The 14,522-nt window shown below is 36.9% G+C and overlaps 1 protein-coding gene across 3 annotated transcripts in view; it reads left to right on the top strand.

Moving 5' to 3' along the window:
• DENND5A (DENN domain containing 5A) overlaps window positions 1–13,595 on the top strand; it is a 78,487-nt gene extending 64,892 nt beyond the window's left edge. For 2 of the 3 annotated variants that reach the window (XM_081938946.1, XM_081938947.1), the window contains 6 exons: window positions 1,371–1,489; window positions 2,638–2,819; window positions 4,934–5,016; window positions 8,421–8,544; window positions 9,444–9,612; window positions 11,796–13,595. In XM_081938946.1, the coding sequence (XP_081795072.1) occupies window positions 1,371–1,489; window positions 2,638–2,819; window positions 4,934–5,016; window positions 8,421–8,544; window positions 9,444–9,612; window positions 11,796–11,979 (861 nt within the window). In that variant the 3' untranslated portion in view covers window positions 11,980–13,595. The remainder of the gene's footprint in view (window positions 1–1,370; window positions 1,490–2,637; window positions 2,820–4,933; window positions 5,017–8,420; window positions 8,545–9,443; window positions 9,613–11,795) is intronic. The other variant, XM_081938948.1, reaches the window with a different exon arrangement.
• The last annotated feature ends 927 nt before the right edge of the window (window positions 13,596–14,522 follow it).

Here is a 14,522-nt window from a genome sequence, read left to right on the forward strand (position 1 = left end):
CATGCCACTCTGACCACCCGAAGTCAAACACAACTCTGATGTGGCCCTTAATGAAATCGAGTGTGACACTCCTGGTCTAATGAAAAGAACTTTCAGTGACTTATGGAAAATCAGCAAGAAAGGAACCTGGTGCCTCTCTAGGATTAGTGTACAAAGAACAGATTCCTAACAGATTAACAGAGTTGGAAGGGACCAACTCTGGTTATCTATAAGGTTATCTAGTCCAACCCCGCACTCAAGCAGGAGCTTCTACACCATTTCTGACAAATGGCAGTCCAATCTCTTCTTGAAAGTCTCAAGTGATGGAGCTCCCACAACTTCTGAAGGGAAGCTGTTCCATTGGTTGATTGTTCTCATTGTCAGAAAGTTCCTCCTTATTTCTAGGTTGAATCTCTCCTTGGTCAGTTTCCATCCATTATTCCTTGCCTGGCCTTCAGGTGCTTTGGAAAATAGCTTGACCCCCATCCTCTCTGTGGCTGCCCCTGAAATATTGGAACACTGATATCATGTCTTCCCTGGTCCTTCTCTTCACTAGACTAGCCATGCCCAGTTCCTGTAAAAAGAAGGAGGGGCTGTTGCATGCATTCCCCTTAGTGCTCTTTTGATCTGTCATGGAAATAAGACCCTAAGCAAAACCTCCCTTTTACAATGCATGTATCATCAAAGTCCACTTGAAGGGGACAATCTTAAAGTAACCTGGAGTTTATTCCCATAGAGCTTTATAAGTAATAAAGAATTTTGATTGGACTTGGAAACTAATTGGTAGCTTGGGCAGTGAGTAGATAAAATCTAGTGCTAATTGTCAGACATTGATATCCCAACCATTGCAAAGTGCATCATCTGCAAATTCTGGGTCATTTTGAAGGCAATAAAGAGCATGTTAGAGTGGTGTTTGGGACATAAATAAATGTTGCCATAACTTCATAGTCAAGAAAGAGGTGCAGCTGGCAGATTAGCCAATGCTGGACATGCATTCTCTGCCCATGGGTTTCCTCTGATGTCCTGAAGCAGCCATATGTTTCCAGGTTATGGACCTGTTCCTTCAGGGAGAGAGGATCCCATCAACAACAATTACTGAGTCATATTGGAGCAAATAGCGACTATCATATTATCTTTTTAACCAGCATTAATATTCCAAGCTTCTGAGAGTATCAGCTGCCTTCTCTCCCTTGCATTTCTGTTGCTTTCCAATTGCAGAGCAAAACAGAGTTGACTTTGAAACTTTAACCAGATCTTTGTCTTTGTGCATCTCCAATGTCTGCCTAAAGTCCAGTTATATCTTCCCTCTTCTAATGTACATTAATAAAGGCATCTTGTTTTCTCTCTTTGTTTTTTTTTACCCAATGTATTTTATTTTTCCTAATTTTTAGTGTCAGAATTTGGGAAAACTTACTACGGTACAAATAGGACATGATAATTCTGGATTGTATGCCAAGTGGCTAGTGGAATATGTTATGGTCAGAAATGAAGTGACGGGTCACACTTACAAGTAAGGTTCCTTTCAATTTATGCATTGTACAAATAGTATTTGAATTTTTGAGTAACTCATTTATAGTACAATAAATACGATGGCCTCATTTTCTTGTTTCTGTAACTGTTCCAAACAATAAAGACTTCATCTGGTCAGATAGGTATCATTTTGTTTTCTTATTTTATGAAAATAAATCAGCTACTAATGCAGATGACCTACAATATTGTTACACATAATAATCCACAAATGGCATAAAATTCAATTCTAAATAGTAATCCTATATGTGCAGAAGGTATTTGGTGTCTCTTCAAGGATGTATCAATCATCACAACCTTTTACCAACTGAATCTGCAAATGTTGCAAGTTGATTTATTTTGAATTTTCTACTTTCTACTTAATAGATAATATTTTATCTATTACAGTAACTTCCTATTAGTTTCATGCTTGCACAAAAATATGTGCATTGACTTCTGTATAAATTGGAATCTAATGGAAGAATGGAGCTTATATAGTACACGTCCTGATTGTTTAAATCAGTATTTGCCAGCCTAAATTGTTCAACTGTATTACACCCCATCCGTAGTCCATTCCAAATATTTGTATGCTTAAATCCACAATTTTCAATTATTTTTATTTCCAAAAGATAGGCTATGTGTTCCTGTGATACAGAAACAGTTATATCAGAGGTAGGCAACCCAATGAGTTTATTTGAAACTCTTGTTATCCTAAACCCGCACTGCCAAAATGTAGCAACAAAGTAGTCAAATTATAGTAGATCAATTAAATCTCATTGCTGAGTTTGTGGTCTAAGTTAAGGATTCCTTGTGGAAATTCGCTGTCTTCTGTTTCTTCCCTCCCCCACAAAAGAGCTGGGGGGGGGGGACAGGTATGCCTCTTCCAATGGAAACATTGTATCCTCAATAGCCTTCAGTGATCTTTCAAAACTCAAGATGGTCAGTTGTAGCTCTCAATACCCCAAGAATTGTCTATTCTCAAGTGCATAAACACAATTCTGCTGGCTCAGTTATACAGTCACTGGAAATATTTACAATGGAGCACACTCAGCTTACAGAGGAAAATCAAGTCTGTTGTGTGCTGTCTTTTTAAAAGTACAATATGAGCACAATGACCTTACAGTACTTTCTTTTCTTAATTTTTTTCCTCAGGTTTCCATGTGGAAGATGGCTTGGAAAAGGTGTAGATGATGGCAGTTTAGAAAGGATCCTAGTGGGTGAATTGCTGACATCTCATTCTGAGGCAGATGAAAGACAGTGCAGAACCCCCCCATTGCAGCAGTCCCCCAGCATGATCAGAAGATTTGTCACCATATCACCCAACAACAAGCCAAGTAAGCTGGGTAGATTGTAGTTACTTCCACTCATAGTGTCTATGGAGATTCTCAGTCTTCAAAGAAAAACCAGAAAGTCCAGTTGCCTCTTGAAAAAAAGCACCTTTGGGTTCCCTCACTGCATTGATGGAATGAGCTACCTGAAAAACGGCATAGAATACTCAGGGGGACTCAGTATTCTAACGATTGCATAACCCACTCATTTGATCTCAAAACTGCTGATATGTTCTCTGTAATTATCAGTTGTAAATAATTCTAAACTTCATACTATTAAAACTAAACTGTGCATTATAATTGGTTATTATGTCAAATATGCATGAGAGTTCATAAATATTGCTGCAAATGAATTGCATATTGACTTATTTACTGACTGAGGAAAGAAAGACAACATTCATTGATTACATGTATAATATAAAGCTGAAAACAAAAATGGTTACAAGCTGGATAGATAACAACTTGTTAGAGGTTTTCTTGTTTAAGTTATGAAGATTGCACTTAGCCAGTTGATGGTAACTACTAACATCATTTGTCAAATACCAATTTTTCCTATATACTTTATAACTATAATGGAATTATGGTTGAGAAAGAGGGGAAGAGATGCTGCCTAGGAAGCAATCAGACAAGAGAGGCAGGAGCCCCCAGTGGCTAATGGTCAGAGAAAGTCATTTAGGAAGGGCCCATCCTGATGGGTGAAACATTTAAAAATGATGTTGGGAAGTTTGTGCCTTCAGATTTGCAAGATTCTGTTAATGTAGCTTTACAATAAAGTAGAATTGGTTCATCTAGTCCTGTTTCTTGTCTGGTTTGCCTGGGAAGACTGACATCAATCTTACAAATCTCCTATTCTCTTCCAAAGAGAGGGATTTGAGAATGGCTTCCCATCATCCAAGAATACTAGTAGCATTTGAGCATCTGGTAGCCACATTGTTACAACATCAATATCAGATAGATGCAGCCAGTCCTGTCTGGGTTTACCTGGAAGGGCTGATAGTAACAAATATGGGCATCTTGATGCTTTAACTTTGTATGCATTACAAACAAGTATATACAGGTAGTCCTTGATTAATGACAGTCCTGTTTCATGGTCATTTGAACTTACAACAGTACTGGAAAAATATGTTTCTGTTTTACTAGAGACAACTGCAGAATGCACAAGTATATTATTATTGATCACAAACTGAATCAGAATCTACAATGTGACCTAACTGCAAAGCCCCACCCCCCCAAAAAAAGACAAATGCAATTTTAGGCCCCATTGATAGAAGTATAATTTCTACATCATGAGAAGTCATTCGGTTCTGCTGGTCTGTATTGGTCAGCCACCATCCAGTGTATTCAGTCCTTTATTAGAAGCTAAATCCTACAGGAGTGATTAAAAAAAACTGAGAATGTTTAAACATGAGAAGGCTGAGAGAGGATAGCATGCTATTCTTGTATAATATTTGAAAAAAAAAGATCATCTCTTGTATACTGCTGCACAGCATAAGGCATGGGTGTCAAACTCGCCATGTCACATTGCCATCATGTGATGTTTCGCGATATTATTCCCCTTCTAAGAGCTGGGGTGGGCGTGGCCTATGCGTGGCGCATCTGGCCTGCGTGCCGCCAGTTTGACACCCCTGGCATAAGGCAGAAGTAATAGGAAAGAGTTTGTATTTAATGTTTGGGGGAGAGGGAACCAAACTTCCTAATAGGAAGAACAGATTTACAGGAGAACCAATTATTGAGAGAGCTAGATGGCTTCCCATCAGTAGATGTATTCAAGCAGAAGCTTGTCAATTATTTGCTGGGGATATTTCACTTCCTGCAGTAAACAGGATTTGTCCTTAAGGTTAAGGTGCTCTCTTCGGACCTTTGATTCAAAACTAGGACAAAGCTGCAAAGTTACTTTTTTAACCTATTACACAGATAGTTCAATAGATTTTATTACATTATTTTATGCTGTTTATTATAGAAGTATTATTTGTGGTATGCTGCTTTGAAATTAAAATGTTCTATAAAAGAGAGAGAATATGTTCTCCATTATTATTTTTAAAAGGACTTGACTTATTTGTGTATAATCTAGACATCGGATTAGATTTTTTAAATATATATATATATTTCCTTTTGCACAGAGTTAAATACAGGTCAGATACAAGAATCTATTGGTGAAGCAGTAAATGGAATTGTCAAACATTTCCACAAGCCAGAGAAAGAGGTAAGCTATACATGGCAATAATGGGAGTTGATAATTTCTTCCTTTATTGATATCTGCCTAGAATTGACTAATATAATTGCTAATTAATATAAAAGTATGGATTATCAAATACATAATATTGTATATAATTTCATATTGTGACATTTTTTATTAGGACTTTAAAGTGTGTTTGGAAGCTGTTATTAAGTTCATTTGATCAGTATTAGCAGAGGTGAAATATAAATTTACATCTAATTTATGTTTTACTGTAATTCTTTTAATTGTTATGAGCCGCTCAGAGTCATTGGGGGTCAGGAAGCATACAAATTAGGTAAATTGTTGTTATCTGATCAGAAGGGGCTAGGTCTATGATGGCGAACCTATGGCACACATGCCACAGGTGGCACGCAGCAACCTCTCTGTGGGCATGTCTGTTGTGATCCACCGGTGGACCGAGGAGCTGGCAGCAGAGTTGAACAGCAAGGAGATTGGAGAGGAACATGGGCTAGTTCTGGAGTCTGGAGAAGTCTCGGATGAGGCCTCTGTGTCAGAGATAGAGAGGGGGCCAGGGCCATCTGGGAGTTATGTGCTGCCTCTGGAGCCTCCAGAGTTGGACAGCAGTGAGGCAGAGGAACAGGCTCCCCCTGTTCCCAGTGAGCACATGCATAGAGCTGCCAGAAGGCAAGAACAGTTAAAACAGAAGGGACGACTCGGGAGTAAGGTTTGGAGGTGATTGGCCCCCTCCCATAGGACATAAAGGAGGAACAAAGGTACGTGAGCCTTTGCAGGGAGCAATTTGGTTCATGCTGGTCAGTTTACCTTCTGAAAATCTGTTTGGACTCTTTGCTCCATGTGGCCTTGCCAAGCTAATTGCCAATTAAGTCTTTGGCAGACTTAAGAAAGATAAAGGTGGGTGCTTATCAGCCTTATCCCAAAGGACTTTGGCAGCCTGCTGTAGAACTCTTTACTACTATTTGGAACTCATTATGGGCTGTGAATGAATTTAATTCACAGCCTTTGAAATAAAGGAGCTGTGTGAGTTTTACTGTACCAGGAAGCCTAGGTAAGAACAACACGAGCTGTCGCTCTAGTTCAACTTCACCATGCCTCCTGCCGGCCAGCTGCTCATCGGATCAATGTCGCACATACACAGGGGTGGGGTGTGTGCGGGGGGGAGACCCACATATGTGTGGGAGAAGCACGTGCGGGTTGATGTGTACACAGGCGCAAGTGGTGGGGCATGTGCGGGGACAAGATGCGCATTGCATTTTGGGGGTTTGGGTGCTTGCGCGCACACTTTGGGCACTCACTCCAGAAAAGGTCAGCCATCACTGGGCTAGGTGAACCACACTGTGGAAATCAGAGGCAATTTTGATTTTGATTTGTTTGAATCTGGATCAACAATACTTTCCTTCATTTTCATGCATATCTTGAGATTTTTTACTAGTTTTCCTATTTTGAAGTAGTAGACATATCCTGTGGTGCTTCAGTCTTTGTAGGTCTGACCTTTCAGGCCAAACAGGAAACATGATCAAATGAACTAATTCTATTTTATTGTAAAGCTACATTATCAGAATCTGACAAGTTAAAGTTCAAATTCCTGCCATCTCCTTTACAATCTGAGAAGCTAGGGAGGGTTCCTTTGAGCTTCTTGCTTGCCCTCTTTCCAGTTGTAGGCTATATCCTCTCATACCTGAGCATTCCTTTGGCGACATTTCTTCTCTCGTCTCCCAAGGTGTTTCCTACATACTATTACAGATACCCAGTAGCATAGCATCCATAGCAAACAGAAGTTGTCCACTATTCTCCCTACAGTTTCAATTGCCTGCTAGTATTCTGCCTATTTTGTCCTTTCTTTATGATGTATGGTAGAGGTCCCCAATCCCCAGCCCATGGTCCGGCACTGGTCCGCAGCATGTCAGGAACTGGGCTGTGCAAACAAGCAAAGCCCCATCCACAGGATGCAGGCAGCACATGAATCCAGGCCCCCTCTGGGCCATGGAAAAACCTTTCTCCATGGTCCCTGGTACCCAAAAAGTTGGAGGCCGCTGTTGTATGGTAAAAGTTGATTGTTTTCTTGCTGATGCAATCTCGGGGTCTCCATTGATACCAGTAAAAGAGCTGTTGCTATATCTATATTATAGATTATCTACCCCTGTTCTAGTGTGTTACTCATTCAGTAGTTCTCATTTTGCTACCTTTAAGTAAATTTAATCTGTATTAAAAATTTTAGATTTCTGTTGTAGCTTACTCCTGAATCTTTTTTTTTTAAGCAAAATTTTATTGGTTTTTTTTTTAAATAAAAAGGAAAGGGGTATTGGAATGGATTACAAATTTTGGCAGTTACAATGTGTGAAAGGTGTCCCCACCCCCCGTACTCATAGTATTCATTTACACAAATAATTCAATATTACATAATAGTAATTTGTCAGCATATAAATTCAGATAACAATTTCAATCAATTTATATCAAGCCAATTTCCTTATTCATTTTTGTGATCTGAGTTTTCTTGGTATTGTCTCCTCCTCCCGGCAGCAGGGCTCCAGCCCCTCCCATGTCTTGTATGTCAGGTGTAAGATCATCAGGTTTATCTAGGAGTGCTTTATTTTTTTCCATAAAGGCCTGAGCCTCTATGATTGTATTAATTCTGACTCTTGTGTCCTCCCAGAATATTAACATACCTTCAGGCATCAGCCATCTGAACCACACCCCCTTCTGATATAGCTTCTTCGCTAATTGCGAATAATTTTTTCTTTTCTCTCTCACTTTCTTGGGGATCTGTTTCAGAATGGTTATATCTCTATCTTGATATTTCAACGCTTGCCCTCTTTGTGCACTCAGAATCTCATCTCTTGTGGTCTTTCTGAGAAATTTAACATGTACCTCTCTGGGAACGTTATGTGTTCTAGCATATGCTGAGTTTACTCTATAAACCAGATCCAGTTCCCACCCCATCTGTTGTTTTTCTTTCTGAATGTATTCAGCCAAGATGTTTGTCATGATGTCCCTTAAATCTTCATCATCTGCCTCCACTACATTTTGGAACCTAAGGAAAAAGGACATTCTTTCAAATTCTGTTTTCATTTGGTGGATTTCAATCTCCTCGTTCCCCTTCTGCACCCCTTGCACCTCCCCCCTCATCTCAGCTGTCCCTCCCTCCAAAAGATCCAGTCTCTGTGTATTTTTACTCATCTGGTCTTGGTTCGCTTTAAGCTGCTCTCTCATCTCCTTTAGTTCACTTTTTATGTCTTCCTGTACTCCTGAATCTTTTTAATATAATAGGTGGAATAAACATGAAATATAGGTAGCTTATGGCAAATGTATATAGTGTTCAGTTAGTTATCACAGGCTATAGTGGTTTATGGTTAGATACCGGTAGATATATAAACAACTTAAAATATGTTTGTTTGATTTTCCACTGGCAGAGAGGCAGTTTAACACTTTTGCTTTGTGGAGAAGGTGGACTTGTTTCAGCTCTAGAGCAAGTGTTTCAGCATGGATTTAAATCTCCTAGGCTCTTCAAAAATGTTTTTATTTGGGATTTTCTAGGTAAGTACCCTTGCTTGGAAATATAATCCAATAATATCTACTTTGTCTTCTTAAATGAGCCTCTTGTATAATTTGAATTATTGATTATTGTGCTAAACACTATTTAGTACTAGAAACAACTTTTAACACCCATTCTTAAATGAAAATGAAATAAAGCAATTATTCTAGATAATATTTGAAGAAACAAAGCAATATTGAAGAAAGTCGTCAAATAATATTTCATACTAAGAGCACTAAGCGAAAATATGAGTGGTATTTTATCAATTGCCTGAATGTCAAAATTTAAATTTGAAAGTGTAGTGATATTTGCTTTTTTATGTATTATATACATTCTCTACTAATTCTCACTATAACAAAGTTGAAAACAATGGTATAGTAGAGGTAGTTCTCAGCTTACGACAGTTCATTTAATGATCGTTCGAAATTACAACAGCACGGAAAGAAGCGACATGACCATTTTTCACTCTGACAATCCTTGCAGTATTCCCATGGTCACATGATCAAAATTCAGACACTCAAAATTCAGGCAACTGACATATTTATGACAGTTGCAGTGTCCTGGGGTCATGTGATCCCCTTTAGTGATCTTCTGACAAGCTTATTCAATGAGGAAGCCAGATTCACTTAACAGCCATGTCACCAACTTAACAACTGCAGCCATTCACTTAACAACTGTGGCAAGAAAGATCATAAAATGGGGCAAAATTCGCTTAACAAATGTCTCTTAGCAGCAGAAACTTTGGGCTCAGTTGTAGTTGTAAGTCAAGGACTATCTGTACTTCATAGATATTAGGTGATCAGAGTAAAATTTGTAGGTTTGTATTTAGAAACACAAAAATAATTCAGTTACAATCTGATATGGTTAGATGAGCTTTTTTTTGTTTTATGTCTACCTTCAGAAAAAGCACAAGGATTTTATGAAGCTCTTGATCAGAATGAACTGGTCCCAGAAGAAAACTGGCAGAAAAGGGCGAGGAGTTTTTGTCGCTTTGTAACAGCCATCAACAACACTCCTAGAAACATTGGGAAAGATGGCAAATTTCAGATGTTAGTTTGCCTTGGAGCTAGGTATGACTCTATGGCTATTGCTTTATACATAAGCTGCTTTCTAGAATGTTTCCCTAATTATTTTGTTTCCTTGTTCTGTTGATCAGGTTGGTATTATTTTAAAAAGTATTTGGTCACTTAATTAGCTTTTAGAAGCTTAAAATAGAAGATGATTATCTGTAACAATTTATTTTGTGACAAGGGATTTTTTTTAAAAAATAGTGTGGTTAAAGAAAAAAATACAATGCAATACAATACAATAGCAGAGGTGGAAGGGACCTTGGAGGTCTTCTAGTCCAACCCCCTGCCTAGGCAGGAAACCCTATACCGTTTCAGACAAATGGCTATCCAACATCTTCTTAAAGACTTCCAGTGTTGGGGCATTCAGAACTTCTGGAGGCAAGCTGTTCCACTGATTAATTGTTCTAACTGTCAGGAAATTTCTCAGTTCTAAATTGATTCTCTCCTTGATTGGTTTCCACCCATTGCTTCTTGTTTTACCCTCAGGTGCCTTGGAGAATAGTTTGACTCCCTCTTCTTTGTGGCAACCCCTGAGATGTTGGAACACTACTATCATGTCTCCCCTAGTCCTTCTTTTCATTAAACTAGACATACTCAGTTCCTGCAACCGTTCTTCATATGTTTTAGTCTCCAGTCCCCTAATCATCTTGGTTGCTCTTCTCTGCACTCTTTCTAGAGTCTCCACATCTTTTCTACATCGTGGTGACCAAAACTGAATGCAGTATTCCAAGTGTGGTCTTACCAAGGCATTATAAAGTGGTATTAACACTTCACGTGATCTTGATTCTATCCCTCTGTTTATGTAGTCTAGAACTGTGTTGGTTTTGTTGGCAGCTGCTGCACACTGCTGGCTCATATTTAAATGGTTGTCCACTAGGACTCCAAGATCCCTCTCACAGTTACTACTATTGAGGAAGGTACCACCTATACTGTACCTGTGCATTTCATTTTTCTTGTCTAAATGTAGAACCGTACTCTTTTCACCATTGAATTTCATTTTATTAGATAGTGCCCAAATAATGAGAGAAGGTGTACATGTATATATAAATGCTCATAATTATATATTAAAAGACTGAAAATACAAGAAACCCTAGATATGAAAAAGAAATTAATGTGTTGGAAAAAGAAATGTTAGTTTTTGTTTTTGAACATTCACCAGTTCTAATCCTTGTACCTTATGCTATAATAAAGGTACTGTATTTGAGCTCCTCAAATGTTATAATGGGATGTAACTGAATGAAAAAAAAATCCTTTTAGTTCTTTCATTAATAGTTTTCTTCATAATCAAGTTCCAGTCATCCTCAGAACTGCTAGCATCTGGAACTATTTTAGTTTATTGAGAGAAGTAAATACAGTTTTTTTTTAACTTCAGAACTAAGTCCTGTTAGTGAAAAATATTTAAGCTGTAGATAGTTTTACATAATAATAGAGTAAAAACCCACAGTGAATAGGTACAGATTTGACAGTATTGATTAAAACCCCAAATCATTGAGAGATGACAGACAGACACACACACATGCACGAGAGACATACATGTATATATATGCATGGTCTTTGAAAAAATTAATATTTGAGTAACCATTTGAATCTTCTGGAAAATATTATCCTAGGACACCCCCCCCCCTCCAGATAGATAAACCTCTTCTTGCTTCCAGTCCTATGTCTCAGAAGTCTTAATATTCAGAGGAGGAAATTTTTTCAGCCACACCCCATATTTTATTTTATTTGTTTGTTTGTTTGTGAGGGTAAGAATTGCACAAACTGAAGCAATAATTCTATCCAAGTATTATATATACTTTTTAAGAGAGTTGTTTCTACTTAAAATAGTTAAACTTAATACATGTTAAAGGAACCAAAGATTTTGGAATTCTTTTTTATTGTCTTCAGAATTTTGGTTGGAACTCTGAAGCAAGGTATCAGCATGAAGTCTACAAATTGCTCTCACCATGCAAATGCTTTCTGTTAAAGCTGTGATTGCTAACATTCGGGACTTGTGAGAGTTATAGTTCTAAAAAAATTGAAGAACTTCAAGTTAGCTTGTCCATACCAAAGCTAGGTAGTAGATATGTGATTGCTAAATTTGAGTTAAGAAGGAGTGATAATATAAGAAAATTTAGTATTTTTCTTACAAAAGAAGATAATATTTAATACTTGTCTTCAACCTCTAAAACTTTCCCTTACAGAGATCATCTGTTACACCATTGGATTGCTCTGTTGGCAGACTGCCCCATCACTGCTCAGATGTATGAGGATACAGCATTGATAAAAGATCACACGCTTGTGAATTCTTTGATCCGTGTGTTGCAAACATTACAAGAGTTCAATATCACACTGGAAGCATCCCTTGTTAAAGGAATTGACATCTGATTTTGCTTCATGAAACGAGCACTGTTTAAAAAAAGCAACAAGGAACAAACTATTGTTAGTATGCAACGATTATATCTGCTAATACATTGCATCCAGAATATTCATGTGACTCAATGCAACTCTTCTGGAATGAAGATCCAAATGGTGTGCAAAAATATAACAAAAATTCTACATCCGGTGTGTAAAAGGAAAAAGGATACTTATAAATTACTTTTAGAGTTTATTTGCTGATTTGCTTTTACACGCTTTCATGTGAAAGAGTTAGATGAGTATTGTGCAGCTTATTTTAAAGCTGTAATATTTCTTTGCCATAGATAATGGTGCAGTGAGAAGCTCTTAGCATTCTCTCAACTTGCCTTCAGACTGTATCCTGAAAAAATGTAATTAACACATTCCAATTTCTGCTAAGTCACTAAGCAATTAAAAACTAATATTTTATTACGTAAATTACACTATTTAGCATTTCCATGTTGAGTCACTGCTGTGCTGCAAGAAACTTAGAAATGTAAATGTTTTTAATAGGCTCAAAGCACTGAATTCATTAGCAATTTTTCTTTTTTTTATCAGTATTATTTCTAGCAGATTTTTCAGGAGTGAAACATGCAGATTGATGTTCAAAAATCAGTAGTATTTTTTCATACATGAAATTGCACAGAGAAAATTATATGTGTGTTTTAACTGGCATTTATTTATTTAACTTTTTTGTCATGATCTGGTCTTTGCCTTTAAAAAAAGAATGCTATATACTTGAGTGCAGTCCCCTTAGACCGAAGCTCCAAAATAAGTATGCATAAAAATATGTCTCAGCATGGACATGCCTTTCAAGTTCAATCAGTTTATATATAATGATATTTCAGAATATAAAATACAAATGTGATTATTTTAAGGTCGCATATCCCCTATGTAATGGCTAACAGTGTAATAATGTGACGCTGGAATAGCATATAAATAGAGTCACATAGAACAAAATTTCACACTTGTGTGACATTTATGATACTGGCACAATTTTATTACAGCATTATAAGCACATATTTTGGTTAAACATTTGGGATGAGTATGAGTGAGGTCAGTATTACTGTGACTTACTTATGCTGTTACTCAACCTATTAACATGTAAAGGTTTTCAGATCTTGGTTAACCCTACTTCATAGGCAGAAGATAACAAACATTTTCTTTTCATATGCCGAATGTTATGTTCTAATTTTGCTTTGTTAAATACAAGATTTCTTGGATACTTGTGAACATTGTGTAAAAATATTAGCCTATTCTAATAAAGTTCAGATGTGGATTCTTATAAATAGTAAAATTCCAATTAAGAAAAAAAATCTAGTGAATGCCTAGAAACAACTGTTATTATTAGCTGAGAATTTAAAATCCTTAGAAAATGCATACCTAAAAGAGATAATACTGAGATACATAGGACAAGGGTTGAAATCTCTGTACTGTAGTAGGAGGCCTTTTCTGTATGAACACTAGGCTTTAACATATGGAACTGTGAAAAAGGAGTCTTCAGTTGTCAGTTTATTCAAGTAGCATTATTCTTAATTCCTACATTTTGTGGTCATTTTTTCCAGTAACTTAAAGTACAGCACATGTATTAAATTTTACTATTTTTACTTACCTTGTGTTTTTCATTATTATCTTGATAAGTGTTCATTATTGCCTTCCCTCACTTCATTTTTAATCTATTTACTCTTATCCTAAGGAGTATATGCTTGATTCTCAAAGGAGCAACTTTACCCTTACTTTATTTGTTGTGTATTGAGCTATACTGAAATCTCTTTGTGTGTTCATCTAAACATCATTTTTCTCCAAACTTTTATCAGGAAAAATCTTAGCTAACTGCACACAAAACTTGTCAAGATAAAAACACCTGTTACATATTCTTTTAGGCACTTTCTTTTGAAATGCCATGTTCCTTAAACTTTTTTGTATAAAATGTCTTATGATAGATAACAGTTTAATAGAAGATTTATACAATGGTAGCTAATGCAGATGTGACTAAAGAATTGTATGAATGTATATCACACTTGGCTTAATCGCAATTATCACCAGCATCTATACAGAGAAAATATTGGGAAGTTGTACTATCTTTGTTTTTGTCTGCATTATGCAAGGATGCAAAAATCACTCTCTTACTGTTGGAGGATTCTTGGTGCTGCCTTATCATATTTCAATCATATGTGGTATTTAAATTTATTAAATTTCTTCCCATTGCACACACGAAACTCTTGATTTTAGGTGGCTCCTGGGACTAATATGAAGTGGGACAAATTGCTTCTGGTAAAAGAACCTGAAGCAACACATTGGTCAAACATGATGTATTTAAGAACCATGTTACTGGTTCTATGAACATCAATTATAGATTTGTAATCTTTCAATATCCACCTTATCTCCCATAATCTTGCAATACATGATAGATCTCTTCAATCTTCAAGGGCACATATAGTGATAAATTTAGGAAAACATTTTAAACATTGTGTGCAATTGCATTTATGAATACACACCAAATAAAGGTCCAGCATGCTTCTAGGAGATCACTG

Source organism: Natrix helvetica (assembly GCF_964273705.1).
Source record: "Natrix helvetica genome assembly, chromosome: 1".
NCBI classification, from domain to species: Eukaryota; Metazoa; Chordata; class Lepidosauria; order Squamata; family Natricidae; genus Natrix; species Natrix helvetica.